This window comes from Gorilla gorilla, chromosome 2, assembly GCF_029281585.2.
Source record: "Gorilla gorilla gorilla isolate KB3781 chromosome 2, NHGRI_mGorGor1-v2.1_pri, whole genome shotgun sequence".
Classification (NCBI taxonomy): Eukaryota; Metazoa; Chordata; class Mammalia; order Primates; family Hominidae; genus Gorilla; species Gorilla gorilla.
The window spans coordinates 21,157,156-21,180,467 of NC_086017.1; the positions used below are offsets into that span (position 1 = coordinate 21,157,156).

The following is a 23,312-nucleotide window of genomic DNA, read 5'->3' on the forward strand; positions in this document are numbered from 1 at the left end:
CAATTCTGATGCAGGTGGTCTCTGCTGGACCACACTTTGAGAAATTGCTGCAGACAATCAAGAAGTTTGTAACTTGCACATTAGAATCACCTGAGGATCTTTTAAAATAACCAGTACTCAAGCCAGACTCCAGATCGATTAAACCAGAACCTCTGGAGGTGGGACCCAGGCAGCAGTATTTTTGATAGCTCCCCAGGTGATACCCAAGCATCTTCAAGTTTGACATCCACGGCCATTAGAAGGTTGAGGAGGAGCAGTGCTTCTGAAACTTCCATGGGTGTATGAATCACCTGGGTTCTTATTAAAATGCAAACTCTGATTCAGCAGGTCTGGGGAGGAGGCCGGGGATTCTGCATTTCTGAAGGCTCCCAGGGAAGGCTGATGGATGCATGCTGCTGGGGCATGGGCCACATTTTGAGGAGTATGGGAAGATGTAGGGCCAATCCAGAGTTTTCAAGATAATGGCAGTTCAGAGATGTTTTCTTTTGTCTGTAAGAGCACCCTCTCTAATACACCCCAAATTCAAGTCCATGGAGTGGACCAGCTGCATCAGAATTATTCAGGAGCCTGGTACAATACAGATAAAGACACAGATTGCTGGGCTCACCACTGGAGATTCTGAGTCTATCACCAATAATGATATTAGTAGCTCTATGTATGTGCTGGACTTTTCATGTTTAGTATCAGCTCATTTAATCCTCACTATAGCTCTATGAAATAAGTAATATATTATTTCCTCCATGATTAAACTGTGGCTTGGAGGGTTGAGTACTTTTCTCTAGGCCTCATTTAGTAAGAGACTACTCAGCGTAGTAAGCTCTGTTTTTAAAAGTGCCCTAGATGCTGAAACCTTATCTCTGTGGGAAAGGAAATCTCAAATAAAAGTATTTCCTGAAAGGATGACCATATCTATGAACCTGTTTGTATTAAATTAAATATGAATCTGTCTATTTGCATTTAAGAAACGAACATGCATTTAGACAAAAAAGGCTTCAATTTTAGGAATAAGAAAATTGTATATAATGGAAAAGGTAGCAAATATTTTCAAGAGTGTCTTTGAAATAATACAGTAAATATCTGATAAGACCATAGTAAAATTCATTTTCAGAGATTGAGCAGATGAAGACTACTTAATTGTCCTTCAAAAGGAAATAGAAAAAATTTGGTACATCAATACAATGGAATGCCATTCAGCCATTACTCACAATGGTTATAGAACATTTACTAGCATAGAAGACAGTTCACAATACAATAAGAGATATGAAACAATATTTAGGCCAGGCGCAGTGGCTCATGCCTGTAATCCCAGAACTTTGGGAGGATAAGGCCAGTGGCTTGTTTGAGGTCAGGCGTTCAAGACCAACCTGGCCAACATGGCGTAACCCCGTCTCTACTGAAAAAATACAAAAGAATAGCAGGGCATGGTAACACATGCCTGTCTGTAGTCCCAGGAACTAGAGAGGCTGAGGCACTAGAATTGCTTGAATCCTGTGAGGTGGAGGTTGCAGTGAGCTGAGATCGTGCCCCTGCACTCCAGCCTGGGTAATAACGTGAGACTCTGTCTCAAAACAACAACAACAAAGACAGTATTTATAGCATGATCCCATGTTTGTTTCAAAGTCCTAGTAATTAAAATATATTTAGGCAAAGAATGAGTTCATGGGCAGTTATACACCAAGATGTTAATAGTTCTCTCAGGATGGTGGGGTTATGGGTATTCTTCTGAATATTGGTTAAGCTCCTACTTTGTGGCTGATACTATACCAAGCATTGTGGGAAATAAAAGGGAGTGTTTAGGGTGATTCCATCCTTACAGAACTAACTGGATCTAGATTTAACAAAAATTTATCAGCCGTGTTTTCATTTAACCCATGCTATGCTTATGAAGGAAACCTATGGGTCAATTTATGCCAGCAATTTCCCTCCCTCACCCCTACTCACTCTACATCCTTCCTTTCTTTCTTCCACCCATTTATCCATCCATCTACTTTTTTATCATACAAAAAACATTCACCGAGTGTCTGCTCTGTATTTATGAAGGAGAGAAGAAAAAGATACTTTCTGCTCTCCAGGTGCTCTTTGTCTTCCTTTTATTAAAATAAACTTTTTATTTTGGGATAATTTTAGATTTACAGAAGATAGTGGCAAAGACAGTACAGAGAATTCCCATGTACCTTCACCCAGTTTCAGTTTTTTCTAATGTTGTCACATTATATCACCACGGTTCATTTGTCAAAACTAAGAAGCCAGAATTCTTACATTACTGTTAACTCAGCTCTAGACATTTCCGATTTCACCAGTTTTTTCCTGCAATACTCTCTGTTCAGGATCCAGTCCAGGATACTACATTGCAATTCGTTGTCATGTCTCCTCCTTAATTTCCTCTGATCTGTAATTGCTTCTCAGGCTTTCTTTGATTTTTTTTTGATGACCTTGACATTTTTGAGGAGTACTGATTAGTTATTTTTATAGAATGTCCCTTAATTTGCATTTGTCTGATGTTTTCTTGTGATTAGACTGGGGTTATGGGTTTTTGGAAAAAATACCACTGAGTGAAGTACCCTTATCACCTGATATCCACATGACATCCTTGGTAATGTTAAATTGATTGCTTGGTTAAGGTAATATTTGCCAGGTTTCTCCACTGTAAAGTTACTATTTTTTCTTTGGAAGTAAATCACTAATTCCAGCTACCTTTAAGGAGGGGAAGGGTTAAATTTTGCTTCTGAAGAGGGCAGTATTTGCTTATATTGTTTGGAAATTTTCTTTAAGGAAGACTTGTCCCTTCACATTTATTCCATTCTTTATTTATATCAGTGTGGACTCGTAGATACTTATTTTATACTTTGGGTTATAATTCAACATCATATTATTTATATTGTTGCACAAATTGTTCCAGCCTTGGCTATTGAGAACTCTTACAGTTGGTGCCTGTATCACCTTGGCATGCCCCAATTCATTTGTTTTTTGAGTACCTCCTTCTTTCCTGGTATTATAAGATGCTCCAAGCTTCTCTTGTATTTTCCCTGCCTGAGCCCTAGAATTAACCATGTGTCCAAGGAGCCCCGATTTATTTTCTTGGAGAATGGTATTTAGAAGTCAGTATCTGGGTGCTGTGTGCTCATTGTCTTTGAAAGGAAGGAGACAGAAAATGAAAAATGTTATATACAAGGTTGAAAGAGCTATGAAAGCAGCAAGGACAGGCCAACTACTTCTGCCAGCAGAAGTCTTCACTGAAGAAACGGTATTTTAAATTGAGTAGAGTTTTCCAGATGAAGATCGGGATTGGAGTGGGATGGGAAAGGGGAGGGAGGAAATATATGTTAGCAAAATCAAGAGTAACTGGCTGTTTAACTTGATCTGACTGTAGACTTACATTGGTAGTGGCCCTTCTTTGATTTTTCTCATTGCATAAAAATGAGCAATTTTCACAGATTATATTTCTTTGTTTACAAGAGGATTTTCTCTACAAGCTCTCTTGACTGTCCTTCTTCATTCCCCATCTTCCTTCCAGTCTTTTTTCCTTCTACATGTATTTAGCTCCTACTTTCTGCCAGGCACAATGCAAGGCACAGGGGATGCAGACAAGAATTTGATAGCCCCTGCTATCAAGAAGTTCTGTAGTGCAGTGTGAGATCCTGTGGCTTTCTTCTCCTCCCCTTAGCCCTTTACCAGATGTCTAATTTTTAAGGCTTTGCAGAAAGCATAAGAAAGCAAAGAGGAAGTATGAGCAATGTCTGTATTGTGAAGCTGACATGATACTCGACTTAACTCAGAAAGTCTTTTTTGTTCACAGATAACAATTGGTGTATATGATCCCTGTAACTTAGCCCAGTACCCTGGATGGCCTTTGAGGAATTTTTTGGTCCTAGCAGCCCACAGATGGTATTTACAAGAGTGTGTGTTTGTCTGTCTGTCTGCCTTTGCCAGTATGTGTTTTACAATGTGTCTGTTTCTATTTGTATCTCTGTTTTCCTAAATGCATTATTTTTTCATTTTGGGCATGGAAACCAGGTAATCAATAAATCAGTCATAACCCAATTTCCATACTAGTGAACCTTAAGCAGGTCTGTTAGGGACCTGCATACTCTGATCATTCTATGCTAAAGATGTTTTAGTGTATGGTAGAGTTGGTAGCCAGAGGTCCTGACACAAATTCTGTAGCCCTCCCTTCTAGCTGTCTGGGTTTCTTTCAGATAGGATTTTCCTACTGCTGTCATTCTGCATTTTTCTTAACCCTAAAATAATTAAAACAGAGGATATCTTAAAAGCCAATATACATTTGAAAAGATGCCCAACATCACGTCATTAAGGAAATAAAAATTAAAACCATAATGAGATGCTACTACATATCCACCAAAAGTATTTAACAAAAACGTCTGTACCAAGTGTTATCAAAGATGTGGAGCGAATACTGCTGGAAAAATGTTGGGCAGTATCTACCAAAATTAAAAATATCTATGGCTCAGCAACGTTACTCTCAAGTATATTACTCACTGAAATACCTACATAGATAGAAGCAAAACACATATACAAGAATGTTTACAGAAGCATTATTCTCAATAACCAAAAGCTGGGAATACCTCACACGTTCTTCAATAATGAAATGAATAATACATTTAAGTATATCCCTTATGATGAAATGTCATATAACAATGAATCTGAGTGAACTATTAATACAGAAATCAACATGGCTGAATTTTAAAAACATAATATTAAGTGAAATAAGTTGGACCTAAAATAATACATACTCCATGATTCCATTTATGTAAAGTTAAAATAGGCAAAACCAATGTATGGACTTAGAGTAGTTGTTACTTTTGAAGGCAGTGGTTAATGACTGAGAGAAGGCATAAGACAGCCTTCTTTATACTTGGGATTTGTGTAATGTGTCTGCTTTACTTAAATAAAAATGTTTATTTAAAAATATGAAGATAGATAAATTATAGATTGTTCTCTGAGGGAGACAATCCACAATTATCCAGGTGGTAAGTCTACACAGTGCAAATGGGCTTCCTAACTACTGACTGAGGTACTGCTGCTTAATATGGAAGTTCAGATGGGGAGAGCAGAGGGAACCAAAAGAACCCACGTCCTAGAGGATTTTTTCTAAATGTCTTGTGAGCATTTTTTCCGCATTTAAAAGATTTACTTGTCGGAATTATTTATGTGCAATATGATTGTAGAAAGAAATTCACCTAGAAAGAAATCACAGCCAATTCATTGTTCAGCCTCTAAACACTTGGACAGAGGAGCCATATATGAATATGTTCAAAAGAGTTAAGGCCATCTCCTGTGGGTATCAGAGAGGCATAATTAGAATGCATTGAATTCTCTCCAACTGGTTTGCTGAAGCTCTTATGTGAGCTTTTTCTTTTCCTTCCTTTAAAAAAAAATAATAAATAAATAAAAATCCGGGCATGACAACAGGAGTAGCAGTTTCCAGTCTGTTGAAGTTGTTTGCTTCCGTGACCGTACCATGCAGGGGGCGAGAGACGTTGCCCACAGCATCATCTTCGAAGTGAAGCTTCCAGAAATGGCATTTAGCCCAGGTAATTTGCCGGTCTTTGAAAATGCATATAATTATCATTTATCAGAAACGGAACCAGGTTTACTTTCTTTTCATATCGTCACAATGGCAGAAGAAAGGAAGAGAAAAGTACAACTTGTACCTCTTTGCCAATGCAGACACCTACTTCGAACAGAGGGCATGCTCTGCTATTCAGACTGGAACAAAGGCAAAGATTGTGACCAGGAAATTTTCTCTAGGCAGTTTTTTCAGTCTTCAGGATTTGTTCCCCTCTGCTCCCCCCGTTTTCAGTTTTACCTTTCTTTAACACAAAATCTTTATTCCTGTCCATTCTTAAAGGAAGGATGAAGTATTAATGCACTTAAGTATTTATTTGTTATATACTTAAAGTTGTATGTGATCCTGTTCTCCATATAGTAAACCAGTCAGGAAGAATGCCATTTCTCCTTCCACATTTAATATCTTCATTTGATCCTTATGTGACAGTTATCAGCTTTTACCCCCATTTTATAAATTGAGAAACTTAGACTGAGAGACATTTTATCTATAGAGAGATATATGTGTGTGTGTGTGTATATATATATATATATACACATATATATTTACATATGTCACAGAGATTGAATACATATGCAAGTTTGAGTAAAATAAGGATATAATGCCCAGCTCCGGGGATATATTTCTTTTTTTTTTTTTTTTTTTTTTTTTGAGATGGAGTCTCACTCTGTCGCCCAGGCTGGAGTGCAGTGGCATGATCTTGGCTCACTGCAAGCTCCGCCTCCCGGGTTCATGCCATTCTCCTGCCTCAGCCTCCTGAGTAGCTGGGACCACAGGCGCCCACTACCACGCCCGGATAATTTTTTGTATTTTTAGTAGAGACGGGGTTTCAATGTGTGTTATCCAGGATGGTCTCCATCTCCTGACCTTGTGATCCGCCCGCCTCAGCCTCCCAAAGTGCTGGGATTACAGGCGTGAGCCACCGCTCCTGGCCAGCTTCGGGAATATTTCTTACCCAGAATCCATGTCCTATGTCAAAGTCAGAGCACGATGTCTGGCACATCATAGGTGCTTAATAAATGTTATGTAAATTTCCTAGCTCACATAAAGCCCAGCACTTTTATACTTCTTGCCAGAATAATTCCTCATCTCTATGTGATTTATATGCTTTTCAGAGCACTTTCACAACATTTATTATTATTATTATTGAGGCAGAGTCTAGCTTTGTCACCCAGGCTGGAGTGCAGTGGCATGATCTCGACTCACTGCAACCTCCGCCTCCCAGGTTCAATTGATTCTCCCTCCTCGGCCTCCCAAGAAGCTGGGATTACAGGAGCCCACCACCATGCCCAGCTAATATTTGTATTTTTAGTAGAGACAGGTTTCACCATGTTGGTCAGGCCAGTCTTGAACTCCTGACCTCAAGTGATCCACCCACCTTGGCCTCCCAAAGTGCTGGGATTACAGGCATGAGTCACTGAGCCTGGCCTCATATATATTATTTAGCTTGTTCCTTATATCATCCTCATGGTTCCAAGGCACATTTCTTTCCTTATGCCATAGATATGCCTTAAAATGTGTGTGTGTGATGGGGGAGGTGGTGTCAAAATCTCTTCCAAGGCCAGGCCTTGGGTCATGCCTGTAATCCCAGCACTTTGGGAGGCCGAGGCGGGTGGATCACCTGAGGTCAGGAGTTCGAGATTGGCCTGGCCAACATGGCGAAACCCCGTCTCTACTAAAAATACAAAAATGAGCTAGGTGTGGTGGCGGGCATCTGTAATCCCAGCTCTCAGGAGGCTGAGGCAGAAGAATCACTTGAACCTGGGAGGTGGAGGTGTAGTGAGCCGACTGCACTGCTGTACTCCAGCCTGGGTGACAGAGCAAGACTCTGTCTCCAAAAAAAAAAAAAAAATCCCTTCTGAGATATCTTTTCTAGAGTGCTACAGTCAGAAGGATTCAGGATTGGCCCACATGACATTTTTTCAGCGATTCTGTGCTCTAACACAGATGTCTTTACACAATTCGCTGAAAGATTGACAGAGTACTTCTGCTTGATCAAAGGACGATGCTGCTTTTCAGTTTAGAGCCTTTGCCTTTCTGCTGTTTTTAGATATTTGCATTGGATGTAGCACCCTCTCCTGGCAAATTCTAAAATAGCTCCTGTGTAATGTTAACTTACATGCTATACCTTTGTTTTATTAAACCACACTTAAAGATAGTTGCAGGGGTGTCCAATCTTTTGGCTTCCTTGGGCCACACTGGGAGAAGAATTGTCTTGGACCACACATAAAATACACTAACACTAATGATAGCTGATGAGCTAAAAAAAAAAATTCAAAAAACCTCAATGTTTTAAGAAAGTTTATGAATTTGTGTTGGGCCACACTCAAAGCCGTCCTGGGCCATGGGTTGGACAAGCGTGGTCTTAGGGAATGAGGTGAGAGTTAGCTAAAAAGTAATGTGGGTCTGGTCTGTGTGTCTGACAAGCTGCCAGGCACCTTCCATGGGGTAATCACTTAATTCTGCCAACCACTCTGCAGAGAGGCAGTTTTCTTTCCACTTTTGTGACAAAATCACTGAGTTATTCTTACATCCTACTCTCTATGATAAGGCTCATGCTTGATGATTCTGACATTTTTTTTGCTTTTTTTGAGACAGAGTCTTGCCCTGTCGCTTGAGGCTTGAGTGCAATGGCACGATCTCGGCTCACTGCAACCTCCGCCTCCTGGGTTCAAGCGATTCTCCAGACTCAGCCTCCTGAGTGGCTGGGATTACAGTCACGTGCCACCACGCCTTGCTAAGTTTTTGTATCTTTAGTAGAGTCGGGGTTTCACTGTGTTGGTCAGGCTGGTCTCGAACCCCTGATCTCATGATCCACCCGCCTCGGCCTCCCAAAGTGCAGGGATTATAGATCCACCCGCCTCGGCCTCCCAAAGTGCTGGGACTACAGGCATGAGCCACTGTGCCTGGTCATTTTTTTTTTTTTTTTTTTTTTTGAGACAGTCTCACTCTGTTGCCCAGACTGGAGTGCAGTGGCAGGATCTCGGCTTACTGCAATCCTGGGTTCAAAAGCAATTCTTCTGCCTCAGCCTCCTGAGTAGCTGGGACTACAGGTACACGCCGCCACACGTGGCTATTTTTTTGTATTTTAGTAGAGACGGGGTTTCACCGTGTACCCAGGCTGGTCTTGAACTCCTGAGCTTGGGCAATCTGCCTGCCTCAGCCTCCCAAGGTGCTAGGATTACAGGCGTGAGTCACATGTCCGGCCAATGCTGACATTTAAACCCAGGAACCACACCGTACATTTCCATTTGAAAAAGGTTTTCTGTCGTCCACTAATGCCTTTAACACATCTTCTTTATGCCTGATATTAAATGTAGATTATTTAGCTTAGGAAAGGCAAATGAATTTCCTGTTTTTCATGTAAATTAATATGTTCCCTCGTAGCTGTAAATAAAACTTTATGGTAAATACAACTTTATAAAGAATTTTTCTATATCATAATGTAAACTGAAAATATAAGTATGGTTGTACTTTTCAATACTTCTAAGACATCCCATAGTTGCCATGGTAATGGTATAAGGAGTATTATTTTAAATTATTTTATTTTATTTTATTTTTTGAGACAGGGTCTTGACCTGTCACCCAGGCTGGAGTGCAGTGGCAAAATCATAGCTCACTGCAGCCTTGACCTCCCAGGCTCAAACCATCCCCCCAGCTTAGCTTCCCGAGTATCTGGGACTACAGGCATGTGCCACCACACCCAACTAATTTTTGTATTTTTTGCAGAGACAGGGTTTCACTATGTTGCCCAGGCTGGTCTTGAACTCCTGGGCTCAAGCAGTCCTCTAGCCTCAGCCACCCAAAGTGCTGGGACTACAGGTGTGAGCTACCTTGCGCAGTCGAGGAGTATTATTTTAAATATCCTATGTCTTCTTTTGCTTCCTCATGGTGTGCTGTGTTACAGCTCTGGCACCTGGTGGAGGAAGATGGCAGACACTGCTGCGGGTAGAGATCCCATCTTAACTCTGTTTCTTCTTGTGCTCCTCCTGCTTGCCCACTATGTGAGACAGCACCTAATTTTTTCCTAAAAAATATTTTCTTGGCCAGGTGTGGTTGCTCGTGCCTGTAATCCCAGCATTTTGGGAGGCCAAGGCGGGCGGATCATGAGGTCAAGAGATTGAGACCATCCTGGCCAACATGGTGAAACCCCATCTCTACTAAAAATACAAAAATTAGCTGGGCATGGTGGTGCGCACCTGTAGTCGCAGCTACTCAGGAGGCTGAGGCAGGAGAATCGCTTGAACCCGGGAAGCGGAGGTTGCAGTGAGCCAAGATAAGTGCCACCGCACTCCAGCCTGGCGAGACAGCAAGACTCTGTCTGTCTCTCTGTCTCTCTCTCTCTCTCTCTATATATATATATATAATTTAATTTGGTGTATGTCTTATAGGTATAGATTATATGGAGGCAGGTATGGTAAATTACATACTATTGCCATATGTGTTATTTTTTTCATTATTAAGTTTAAAGAGCATCTAATTTTCTAAGAAATGGCTATAGCCTTTATTATTATTATTATTATTATTATTATTATTATTATTATTATTATTTGAGAGATGAGGTCTTCTTATGTTGCCCAGGCTGGCCTTGAACTCCTGGGCTAAATCCTTCCTCCTGCAATCTTTCCTCCTGCCTTAGCCTCCCAAGTAGCTGGGACTACAGACATGAGCCCAGCATCTGTAACCTTTTGAGTATAGAGAACTTTTAATTTGAAATTATGTCTTATTTTTGTCTAATAATTTCTTACCTGTATCAAGACAAAACCTAGGCTGGAGTTATGGATTACAATACTAGGCTGTGATTCTGTAGTTGTTGTCAAGTTCCTGTGCTATGTATCAAAGACACATTAAAAAAAAAACTTTTATTTTCGGTTCAGGGGTATATGTGGTTTGTTATATAAGTAAACTTGTTTCCCAGGGGTTTGTTATACAGATTATTTGATCATCCAGGTACTAATACCTAGTACCTAGTATTTTTTCTGATCCTCTCCCTCCTCCCACCCTTCACCCTCAAGTAGGCCCCAGTGTCTGTTGTTCCCCTTTGTGTCCATGAGTTCTCATCATTTAGCTCCTACTTATAACTGAGAACATGTAGTATTTGGTTTTCTGTTCCTGCACTAGTTTACTAAGGATAATGGCCTCCAGCTCCATCCATGTTCCTGCAAAAGACATGATCTCGTTCTTTTTTTATGGCTGCATAGTATTTCATGGTGTGTGTGTACCACATTTTCTTTATCCAGTCTGTCATTGATGGGCATTTAAGCAGATTCCATGTCTTTGATGTTAAGAGACACATTTTTAATTGAATCTAAGAGTAGTAATAAAATCAAAGAAAATATCAATTAATGGCAGGTGGGAACTCTTTTTTCCCCCCCACAGAAAAACAATTCTGAAGTCTTAACCTCTTTATGAAACTCAAATCTGACTGGGTATGGTGGCTCATGCCTGTAATCCTAGCTGCTCCGGAGGCTGAAGCTGGAGGATCACTTGAGCCCGGGAGTTCAAGACCAGCTTCAGCAACATAGCAAGACCCTGTCTCAAACAAGAAAACTCTATTATTTCAGCTTTAATTTTTCATGGCATTAAAAAATACCACATCAGAGTGCCCGATTTAAAAGGGGGAAGGACGTCTGTTTTCTGGCTTCTTGCTGTGAATGATACCCTCAGCCAAACTGGGACCCAACTAGCTTTCAAGGATAATTGGCCCTGTGGTTTCTCATTGGCCATCCTATCCCAGAAACAAAAGATCGTGTAAAGGAAATCAATACCTTCTAGGTCCCGTAATTATATTGGGCAATACTATTTTTTTAAATGTCAACAGCTGAAAAGTTTCCCAAGGAAAGGAAAATTGTGATCTTGATAGAAATTCAAAAGTAGGAGAATGGACAAAGAAAACCAGTGTACAGGCCGGGCGTGGTAACTCATGCCTGTAATCCCACCACTTTGGGAGGCCAAGGCAGGTGGATCACGAGGTCAGGAGATCAAGACCATCCTGGCTAACACGGTAAAGCACCATCTCTACTAAAAATACAAAAAATTAGCCGGGCATGCTGGTGGGCGCCTGTACTCCCAGCTACTCAGGAGGCTGAGGCAGGAGAATGGCGTGAACCCAGGAGGTGGAGCTTGCAGTGAGCCAAAATCGCGCCACTGCACTCCAGCCTGGGCGACAGAGCGAGACTCTGTTTCAAAAAAAAAAAAAAAGAAAAGAAAAGAAAACCAGCGTATAATTAGAAACAAAATTAACATTCCCCCAGTCCCGTACATCTTAACTTCAAGTCAAGGAGTTTCTGTTCCTGCAGAGTCTGTTGCTTAAGGCAGACAGTGGAGGTGATGCTGGAAGTGTAGGCTGTGGTGGGGTGAATTTCTTGCTTAGGAGTTCAGGTTTTATTGTGAGCAGTGGGAATTCAATGAGAAAGGGGGAGTAGCAGAGGTCCTGAGATGTAGGGAGCGCAAGAGAGTGGGATCCACTATCAAGATTTACAAGGCTGTGGTTCCACCAAGGCAAGCAAAGCTTTCATTAACATGAGAAGGTAGCAGGCGTGTTCTGCAAAGCAATTGAGATGTTTAAGAGAATTTTGCAACAGTAGAATAGAGCAATGTTTCCCTGAATGTGTCCCTTGAGATTGTAATTGGTATACAGGGAAATGAAGGGAGATATGGAGAGCCACGTAAGTGTGGGAAACACAAAGCCAAATCAAATCACGTGGGTTCTGTACTGCAGGTTTCTCAGAGCTTTTATCTCCCTCATGTGCAATGTGAATGGCCAGGTTTGAGTGGTAGTGGGGGCTGGATATAGAAGATAGATACAAGTATAGAAGCATTTCCAAAGTCTGTTTAGCTACAGGATCCTTATCCTCTGAGATTATTGAATAGGACACACTTTGGGAACTGCTAGAATTGGAGTTAATTGGAGTTACAGAGGCTCCCATAGCAGGGATTAAAAGAGGGCTGCGGGGAAGGGAGAAGTCAGGGAAGGGAAACTTCTGAATGGATAAAGATGAGCTTAAAGGAAAGGGCAGCTTAATCAAATGACAGTCACCTTGGACTGTGATCTGCTCACAGGTACAGAAGGGACATACTTAATTTAAAGGTTCAAATCCCAATAGGAACCTCAGTGAAGGGGTGCTGCAGTTACATTGGCTTGGCTTGCTTAGATAGAGAAGCCTCAATGGGGTTATACCTACCCCAGAAAAGATTGTCTTTTTTTTTTTTCCAGCAACTTCCAATAACAGTGAAAGTTGAGCCACCTTGGGCCAGAGTTGAGGGCTATTTCAGAAGCTCCTGTACAGGAAGATTGCTTGGGTTTGATGGTCCCTAAACAAGATTCCCAGTAGTTGGGAAAGATGGGGAGGCAACTGTGGGAAGTCTGTGGAAATTCAGGCCCTCAAGTCTCTTTTAGAAAGAAGCAAACCAAAAGCTTGTCAATGCATGGGCCATTATGAATGTCGATCTTTTTTATGTAAGGTCGCTGCTTGATCTGCTTGTTTTTATTCTTCCCTCCTTCATTAAACTTTGTGTTTTATTTGCCTTAAGATTGTCCTAAAGCAGTTGGATGGGAAAAGAACCAGAAAGGAGGCATGGGACCAAGGATGGTGAACCTCAGTGAATGTATGGACCCTAAAAGGTATATTTGGGAAGCTGTTTTCTCCAGTCGGGCTTTTTGTAACCAAGACACACACCAAGTTCTGTCAGGCCAACACAACATTGTGTAATTCAGCCCAGGGGGTGCCAGTCATACTGCCGTGTGTTACTCTGCTCTTCAATTGAAGTTTGGTTGTGAGAATTAATATTAACAATGCATATCCTGAAGGGCACACTCTTCATCTGTTCTAGACATTCTAAATTTTGTTCTTGTTTCAAGCTCATGCTCTCAGACCACCAGCGTACCTGTACTGCCTTTCAGTCCTTTATGCATTGTCCTCTAGCTTGGTCCTATTGGCCCACTCCCCCGCCCCGTCCCCCACCCCACCCCAGACAGAGTCTTGCTCCGTGCAGGCTGGAATACAATGGCGCAATCTCTGCTCACTGCAACCTCTGCCTCCTGGGTTCAAGTGATTCTCCTGCCTCAGCCTCCTGAGTAGCTGGGATTACAGGCACGCGCCACCATGCCCTGCTAATTTTTTGTATTTTAGTAGAGACAGGGTTTCACTGTGTTGCCCAGGCTGGACTCGAACTCCTGACCTCGTGATCCACCTGCCTCGGCCTCCCAAAGTGCTGGGATTACAGGCATGAGCCACCACACCCAGCCCTTATTGGCCCACCTTGAAGGATATTAGAAGAATTATTTCATGGAAGCCAGTATTGTGTTTAAGGGCGAATCTGAGTGCACTATTTTTTTTTTTTTTTTTTTGAGACAGAGTTTCACTCCTGTTGCCCAAGCTGGAGTGCAGTGGCATGATCTTGGCTCACTGCAACCTCTGCCTCCTGGGTTCAAGTGAATCTCCTGCCTCAGCCTCCTGAGTAGCTGGGATTACAGGTGCCTGCCACCACACCCAGCTAATTTTTGTAATTTTAGTAGAGACAGGGTTTTACCATGTTGGCTAGGCTGGTCTTGAACTCCTGACCTCAGGTGATCCGCCCGCTTTGGCCTCCCAAAGCGCTAGGATTACAGGTGTGAGCCACTGTGCCTGGCCTGAGCGCAGGAGATATGGGAGGCCTTATTAAGGAGATATGGGAGAAATTTCTGTTTTCAGTACTAGGAAAAACTTTCCTCTTAATCAGATGGTGTGTTTTTATTCATGGACACCATGATTCCTATAACTGGTCATGCTCTTCCCTTTTCACCTTGGCTGCTGGAACTCAGTATCAAATCTGTGGCCCCCTCGTTGCAGAGGACTCCAACAGCATGCTGCTGGGTGGGAAGCTTTCTCCTCCCTGCTTACCCTCCAGTTTAATTTTCTTTTTCCTTTGATACCAATTTCCTTATTATTTCTCATTTTCTTGCATAGCCACTTGAAATCTTTCAGAACAAGATTATTGCACAAAGGAGTGACTGAATAAGTAAATCTCTCCTTTTCTAGGTTAGCTGAGTCATCAGTGGATCTAAATCTCAAACTGATGTGTTGGAGATTGGTTCCTACTTTAGACTTGGACAAGGTTGTGTCTGTCAGATGTCTGCTGCTTGGAGCCGGCACCTTGGGTTGCAATGTAGCTAGGACGTTGATGGTAAGTCGGAGGTGGGGGGTGCAAATGGCACCTTTGAAGTTGTAGCTTCTCTTCTTGTTTTACTCTTCATGATTGCCTTCCATCTCCCAGCTCCCCATCCCCTCCATCTCTCCCTCCCTTCCTTTTTCCTTTTCTTATCTTTTTAAGTGTAAAAGAAATACAAGCTTTTATCATCAGATAGAAACAGAAAGTCCTCCACACCCATCGCAAGTCCCATTTCCTATTAAGCAGACTTTGTAGATTAGTATGCAGCCTTTTTCCCAGATGTTATTGTAGACATATGTAAATATAGAGAAATCAGTATCTTTGCTGATATTTATTTGTATTTATAAAGATTAGATCATAGCATACTATCTATAACAGGTTTTTATTTTTAACTAGATAGAAAAATGACTGTAGCTACCTTTCTGTGTTTCCATAGTATGTATATGTAGTATTTTGTTGTATGACTATGTTCTTTGTTTAATCAATTTCAGATTACTTTCTATTTTTTTCTATTAGATACTGTTCTCTATTAGAGAACATTCTTATACTTGTATGTTTATATATCCATAGGATTTTTTTTTTAGGAAAAAAACCCTGGACATAGAATTACTGTGTTAGAGAGAGTATAGAATTTGAATGTCAATATTTTATATATTTGTTTGTCATTAATTTTTTTTTTTTTTGAGACAAAGTCTCACTCTGTCACCCAGGCTGGAGTGCAGTGGCATGATCTCAGCTCACTGCCACCTCCACCTCCTGAGTTCAGCGATTCTCCTGCCTCAACTTCCCGAGTAGCTGGGACTACAGGTGTGCACCATTACACTTGGCTAATTTTTGTATTTTTAGTAGAGACGGGGTTTCACCATGTTGTCCAGGCTAGTCTTGAACTCCTGCCCTCAAGTGATCTGCCTGCCTTGGCCTCCCAAAGTGCTGGGTTTACAGGTGTGAGCCACCACGCCTGGCCAAAAATGTTTTTCAAACGAAATTGCCTTCCAAAAATGTTACACATATGAGACACAGAACTTTTTTCCACGCTGTTGCCAAAATTGGATATATCAACTTTTGAAATCTCAGTCAGTTAAGTAACATTTATTGTTTGAATTTACGTTTCTTTAATTAGCAAGGGTGAGTTTAATTTTATTTCTTTTGTGAGTTTTATTTCTTTTATTCATGTTCTTTGGGTTGTGTCTTTTATTGATTTAGAGTTCTTTTTATTGGGGCAATTAACCTTTTTTCTGTAATATGATGCAAATATTTTTCTCAGTTTATCTAAGGTGTCTTTAGTCATATAAAAGTTTTTTTCAGCTTTATGTTATTATATGTGTCAGTCTTTTCCTTTGTGGGTTATGGAACTCTTGTTTTTATGTTAGAGCTTTATGAATGTGGAAATTTTTTGGTTACATGATAAGGGGTAAAGATCTAGCTACTTTTGCACAAAATGGATTGTTAGTTGTTTTAATGGCATTTATTCAGTAATCTAAATCATCATTTTTCTGTCTTTATCAAATGCTAAACCCCCTTATATACCTGAGTCTCTTTATGGATTCTCTATTTTGACTCATTGATCTATTTTTTTTATTCCTATATTCATGCTCACTGTTTTAGTTGAAATTTCAATGAATTTATAGATAAATTAGAAGGGATTGATGTATTTTTATGACATTAGTCCTTAGTTCTGGGAGCATGGTGTATCTCTTAATTAGATCATCTTTGTTTTTCAGTAGCATTTTCTTTATATAGGCCTTCCATGTATCTCATTGAGTTTAAATATGGTATTTCTGCATATTTAATGATGTTTTTTCCTTTAGAGATATTTTCTCCCATTAAACTTTCCAGTTGACTATTACTGGGATGTAGGAAAAATAGTGAATTTTGCATATTTATCTTTGGCCATCTTTCTAAACTCTCTTAGTTCTAAGAGTTTTTTGATTCTTTTGTAGCTTAATAGTATTCTTCACCAACACTTATATCTTTCTTTTCCTTGTCTTATAAGATTGGCTAAAACTCCACAGTAATGTAGAAGAATGGCAGTGAGAGTTGATATCTTTGTTTTATTGCTGACTTTAATGAGAGTGCCTCTTGTTTTTATCTTTAATTTTGATGTTGGTTTCTGGTAAGTGTTCTTTATAATTTAAAGAAGCTGATTTCTGTTTCTGCACGTTTATATCAGAAATGTCGAGCTTTATCAACTACGTTTATCAAGACAAAGTATTCTAATGTTGAGCATTCCTAGAATAAACCCTATTTGTACGTGGTATCTTATTCTTCTCATATACTCTTGAATTCAATTAGTAATGTTTTGTTTTTAAATGTTACATCTTGGCCGGGCACTGTGGCTCACACCTGCAATCCCAGCAGTTTGGGAGGCCAAGGTGGGCGGATCGTTTGAGCTCAGGAGTTCGAGACCAGCCTGCACAACATGGTGAAACCCCATCTATACAAAAAAAATATAAAAATTAGCCAGGCTGTAGTGGCGCGTGCCTGTAGTTGCAGCTGCTCGGGAGCTGAGGTGGAAGGATTGCCTCAGACCAGGAGGTTGAGGCTGTAGTGAGCCAAGATCGTGCCACTGCTCTCCAGCCTGGGTGATAAAGCAAGACACTGTCTCAATCAACCGATCAATTAATCAATAAATTTTACATCTCACTTCATAAGTCAAATTGGTTTATAGTCATGTTATTCCTTGTTCTATCTTTGTATATTTTATAGCTACATTATGCTAGCTTTATAAAATAAACTTAAAATGTTCTGCCTTTTTCTAAGTTCCAGAACAATTTAAATAAATGAATTATCTGTTCTTTGATGGTTAGGTAAAATTCAGTTATAAATCCGTCTGGGCCTGATGCATTTAAGAATTTTGTTGGGCCGGGCACGGTGGCTCACGCCTGTAATCCCAGCACTTTGGGAGGCCGAGGCGGGCGGATCACGAGGTCAGGAGATCGAGACCATCCTGGAGAACACGGTTGAAACCCCGTCTCTACTAAAAATACAAAAAAAAATTAGCCGGGCATGGTGGCAGGCGCTTGTGGTCCCAGCTACTCGGGAGGCTGAGGCAGGAGAATGGCATGAGCCCAGGAGGTGGAGCTTGCAGTGAGCGGAGATAGCGCCACTGCACTTCAGCCTGGGCGACAGAGCAGGACTCTGTCTCAAAAAAAAAATAAAAGAATTTTGTTGGTTGGGGTATTAAGGGTGGTGGGAATCTTTGTAACCTTTTACAGATGTTTCTGTGTTGACTCACCTTTTTAGATTTTGTACTGCTTTTCTAGCTTTAAAAATTAATTGACATAAAATACATATGGTATTCTCTTTTAAATCTTCCTTTTATCTTTTAAAAAATCTTTTCATATTCCTAATGTTGTATATTTGTGTTTTCTCTTTTTTTCTCATATTAAGCCTTGCTAGAGAGGCTTGTCTGTTTATCAGTTTTTTTGGAGCATTACTTTATTTATTCTATAATTTTTGTTTCTGTCTCATTTTGCTTTCAGATTCGTAAATATCTACTTTTATCTTTATTAATTTTTTCCTCCTTCTGTGGAATTTATTTTACTGTCTTTTTCTAGGTTCTAGAATTTTTAGATGCTTAGATTTTCCTAACATTTTTCAAAATTTCAAAGTCAACATAAAGCCGTTATAGAAAATATAAAAGTCATAAAGCAGGAAAGAAGACACTCATTTTCCTACCGCTTTTTCACTTGTCACATTTCAGTGTTTAATATGTATTTTAACATTTTATTAGATATATAATAATGTCCTTTGCTCTTACCAATTAACATGTCATTAAAAATGATGCCTGTCTATGAGGCCTTTTTATTTTTTGGGACAAGATCTGGCTTTGTTGCCCAGGCTGGATGGACCTTGTGATGTTCCCACCTTGGCCTCCCGAGTAGTCAGGACTGCATGAGTTCACTGCAATGTCTGCTAAAGCTTTATGACTGTAGAATATGCCTTCTGATATGATGAAACATAACTTACTGAACCCTTCTCCTAATGTTCAGCATTAACATTGTTTCCCGTTTTTTACAATTGTAAACTGTGCTGCAAAGAACATCTTTGTGACTGCATCTTGGTCAGTATGTCAGATTATTTCTTAGGATAAATTGCTGGAAATAGGTCATAGGATATGGGTATTCTTAAGATTCTAGAAACATACTGCCAAATTGCTTTCCAGAAAGATTAGACCACTTTAACATTCTCAATCAGTAGGATGATTTTCTCCCTACCACATCCTCACCAGCATTGAGTATTGTGATTTTCTTTAATCTTTGCAGATTAGCCATTTAAACTGTGTAGCATTCCAGGAAACCAAAAGTTAAGTGTGTGCAAATACACCTGCATGTGACTAACCTATGGCATGTTTGTAATGTATCTGGCTTTCTTCCCACTACCCAGCACGTTCCCAGACTGCCTTCCTTGCTATCCACTCATCAGTTGCTTTAAGGAATGCAAAAATACTTCAGAAATAAACATTCCCAAAGCAAGCACAAGTGACTTTATTCTGCCTCCATGGTAGGTTGCTTAGATGATGAAAATAATTTACAAAACTGGGTGGGTAGACCAAAAGGTTACCAGTGGGCTTCAAAACAGTCAGTCTAACCTATGCTTCTGAAAGGCAGATTCTGGCCTGTCGTTCTCGACACGGAAAACGAATCTTGGGTCCTTGTTGGCTGGATCTCTGAAACCTTCAATCTAATTGAGTCTCTCAGTTTCTAATGGAAAGATATTGAAATAAGAGAGAGCAGAATCTTAGCCTTGTGGCCAGTCATGGCAGGACATCTCTTAGGTCAGTATGCTTATTTATGATCTACTAAAATATACCCACTGTACCCTACCCCAAGAAGTAGGCAACTTCATTTGGTTGCACCTCTGGAGAGCTCATTCATTCCCACCATTAACCAGATGTATCTCTTAGGCAAATCACTTATCTTTCCTGGGCATCAGTTTCCATATCTGTAAAACAAAGTAATTGGACCAAGGATTTTAGAGATCCCATCTACCTTTAAAATCGTATGGTTTTATAAAACTGTTATAGGAGACATAATTGAAGTCTATAAAACCGTGAAAACTATTTCTAAGACTATAGACTTGTTCCCTAAATTCCAGATTATTAATAAGGCTTTGCCTCTTGAAGAAATGGTACAAAGTGTTCTAAAATATCATACAGTGGGAAATAATTTGTGAGTCACTTTTTGGAGGAGTTCATTCAGGCTTTAAATGAGCTTCAAGAGTAGTTGTTATTTATACTTAATTATTCGTTAAGGGAAATCAAGGACATTTAGGGGCTATTGCTAATCTTTTTAAAGCAACAACATAGACAATTCTTATGGGATTCACCTCCAAATCTTTGGTGACACTGTCAAAAATAATTATTTGTTCCACTTGACATTTTTTAGTCTTATTACAGGAAACCAGTCACTGAGTATATAATTACGTTGTTTTCTAAGGAAAGTCAACATTCTGTTTATCGTAACCTGAATTTGCACAATTCAGTTTCTGAAGTTTCTTGTGTTTTGAGGTTCCCAAGCTTCTCCAAACCAATATTCTTTTTGAGATTTCAAGAGACAGCACCCTGTGAAATGTTCATCAGAAACACACCATGATCTCCTGTTTCCACACAGGGTTGGGGCGTGAGACACATCACATTTGTGGACAATGCCAAGATCTCCTACTCCAATCCTGTGAGGCAGCCTCTCTATGAGTTTGAAGATTGCCTAGGGGGTGGTAAGCCCAAGGCTCTGGCAGCAGCGGACCGGCTCCAGAAAATATTCCCCGGTGTGGTATGTTGTTGCTTTTGCAGAGGTTTTCTGTTATATGTATAAATGTTTAAGTCTTGGGAAATGAGGCCCTGTGGCATTGAAGAAAGAGAGTCAGATATCTGTCACTTTCTACCAGCCACTCGCTATGTGGCTAAACCTCTGTTTCCTCATCTCAGAGGGGGATAAAAAAACAACCAGGTCAGGCATGGTGGCTCATACCTGCAATCCCAGTGTGTCTGGTGTTGGTTCCTTCAGTGCGTTCTTGGTCTTGTTGACTTCAAGAATGAAGCCGCGGACCTTCGCAGTGAGTGTTACAGCTCTTAAAGATGATGTGTCCAGAGTTTGTTCCTTGAGATGTGTCTGGAGTTTCTTCCTTCCAGTGGGTTCGTGGGGTTCCTTCCAGTGGGTTCTTGGTCTTGCTGACTTCAAGAATGAAGCTGCAGACCTTCGCAGTGAGTGTTACAGCTCTTAAAGATGATGTGTCTGGAGTTTGTTCCTTCAGATGTGTCTGGAGTTTGGTGGGTTCATAGTCTCGCTGACTTTAAGAATGAAGCCACGGACGTTCGCGCATTACAGCTCTTAAAGGTGGTATGGACCCGAAGAGTGAGCAGCAGCAAGATTTATTGTGAAGAACAAAAGAACAAAGCTTCCACAGCATGGAAGGGGACCCAAGTGGGTTGCCGCTGCTGGCTGGGGTGGCCAGTTTTTATTCCCTGATTTGTCCCCGCCCACGTCCTACTGATTGGTCCATCTTACAGGGTGCTGATTGGTCAGTTTTACAGAGTGTTGATTGGTGCATTTACAAACCTTTAGCTTGACACAGAGCGCTGACTGATGCCTTTTTACAGAGTTCTGATTGGTGCATTTACAATCCTTTAGCTAGACATAGAGCGCTGATTGGTATGTTTTTACAGAGTGCTGATTGGTGCGTTTACAATCCTCCAGCTAGACACAGTGCTGACTGGTGAGTTTTTACAGAGTGCTGATTGGTGTGTTTACAATCCTGTAGCTAGACACAGAGCGCTGATTGGTGTGTTTTTACAGAGTGCTGATTGGTGCGTTTACAGTCCTCTAGCTAGACACAGAGTGCTGATTGGTGTGTTTTTACAGAGTGCTGATTGGTGCATTTACAATCCTTTAGCTAGACACACAGTGCTGATTGGTGCGTTTCTACAGAGTGCTGATTGGTGCATTTACAATCCTCTAGCTAGACAGAAAAGTTCTCCAAGTCCCCACTCAACCCAGGAAGTCCAGCTGGTTTCACCTCTCACTAGCACTTTGGGAGGCTAAGGCAGGAGGCTTACTTGAGCCCAGGAGTTTGGGACCAGCCTGGGAGACATAAGGAGACCCTCTCTTTAAAATAAAATTAGCCAGGTGTGGTGGTGGTGTGCATCTGTAGTCCCAGCTACACTAGTGGCTGAAACAAAAGGATTGCTTGAGCCTGGGAGGTCAAGGCTGCAGATTTTGAGCTGTGATCATGCCATTTCACTCGAGCCTCGGTGACAAGGCAAAACACTGTCTATATAATAATAATAATAAATAATCCGTCTCACATATTCTTGTGAAAATGAAAGGAATGTATGAATAAATGTTTTGTAAGTTGCACAGCATTATGAGTTTAAGTTGAGGAATTTAGGAGTGTATATATTTTTATATCCTGCCTGGTTCCAAAGTGATTTACAGTGGCTCAGATCTAATGTGTTATTTTTCCTCCATCACCAGGATACTTGGTAGTTACTTAGTACAGGTTTATGAAATTAAATTGAATGCAAGTCTTCATGAAGAAGAAAGATTGGGCTGAAAGTTTAGCTTTTTGCTCTAGCTGCTTCTGGTTTTTGAGTTATATCATTAGAAATACCAGATAACAAGAGAAAAGTCATTCAGCTCCTTTCATTTAAAATCTTGACAGTTTTGTTTTTTTAAGGTCAACCAGCAAATGATATCCTGCCTCTTGAAAACTTAATCATTTTATCTGACAGGAGTTAGATTAGGTGTCTCCAAAGCATTTGCTTATACTTAAAGTGCCAGAAGAGGTTCTCAGTCCTAACAAAACAAACAAAAAAACCTACTTTCTCAAAGTTTCTCTCTTTAGTCACTTTGTATTAGATTCATCCATTTTAAAAATCTTTGCTTTAGAAGCATTGTTAATGTTTTTGTCCATTTCACTAGAGTCCCTGAGGAACATCATTTATTGGGTTTAACAGTATTAATTGACCACCCACTATGTAGCCAGCTATGTGCTAAATGCTGAAAAAAATAGGAATACGTTGCAACCCTGTCATTGAGGAGGCATATTAGTTAGATTTCTGCTGTGACAATATTGCATATCACACAATCCCAAAATCTCAGTGGCTTACAATTGCAAACATTTATTTCATGTTCATGGGTGTGCAGGTTGGCTGTGGTTCAGCTGTGTCACTAGGCTGAACTTACTCAATAAGCCACATAACTTCGAGTCAGGTTCCAGTCCATCGTATGTGTTATTTTCAAAATCTAGGCTAAAGGAGGAACAGTCATGTGGGTCCTACTCTTCCTATGGTGGAAGGTTTAAGCTTAAAAGGGTTGGTGATTATTATGCCTTAAAGTCTTTGCTCAACAGTGGTACAGTGCAATGTCTTCCATTTCTGTTACCAAAGCGAGTCACAGGACCAAGCCCAAAGTCAATGACATTAGTCAATGTACTCTTCCTGGTAGGAGGTCTTGCAAAGGTCATGTTGCAAAGAGTGAGGATATATAATATTACTAGAGGGAGGAGGTGCCTAATTGGGAAGAATAATCCAGTCTAGGCTGCGCACAGTGGCTGAAGCTTGGAAACCCAGTGCTTT

At 40.5% G+C, this 23,312-nt stretch overlaps 1 protein-coding gene across 13 annotated transcripts in view; it reads left to right on the plus strand.

Annotated features, from left to right (window-relative positions):
• The window catches only part of ATG7 (autophagy related 7), a 280,139-nt gene that overhangs the window by 54,761 nt on the left and 202,066 nt on the right, over positions 1-23,312 (plus strand). For 10 of the 13 annotated variants that reach the window (XM_004033619.5, XM_055381004.2, XM_055381007.2 and 7 more), the window contains 5 exons: positions 3,797-3,885; positions 5,431-5,552; positions 13,121-13,211; positions 14,608-14,752; positions 20,350-20,508. In XM_004033619.5, the coding sequence (XP_004033667.3) occupies positions 3,797-3,885; positions 5,431-5,552; positions 13,121-13,211; positions 14,608-14,752; positions 20,350-20,508 (606 nt within the window). The remainder of the gene's footprint in view (positions 1-3,796; positions 3,886-5,430; positions 5,553-13,120; positions 13,212-14,607; positions 14,753-20,349; positions 20,509-23,312) is intronic. The other 3 variants (XM_031009727.3, XM_055381008.2, XM_055381009.2) reach the window with 2 other exon arrangements.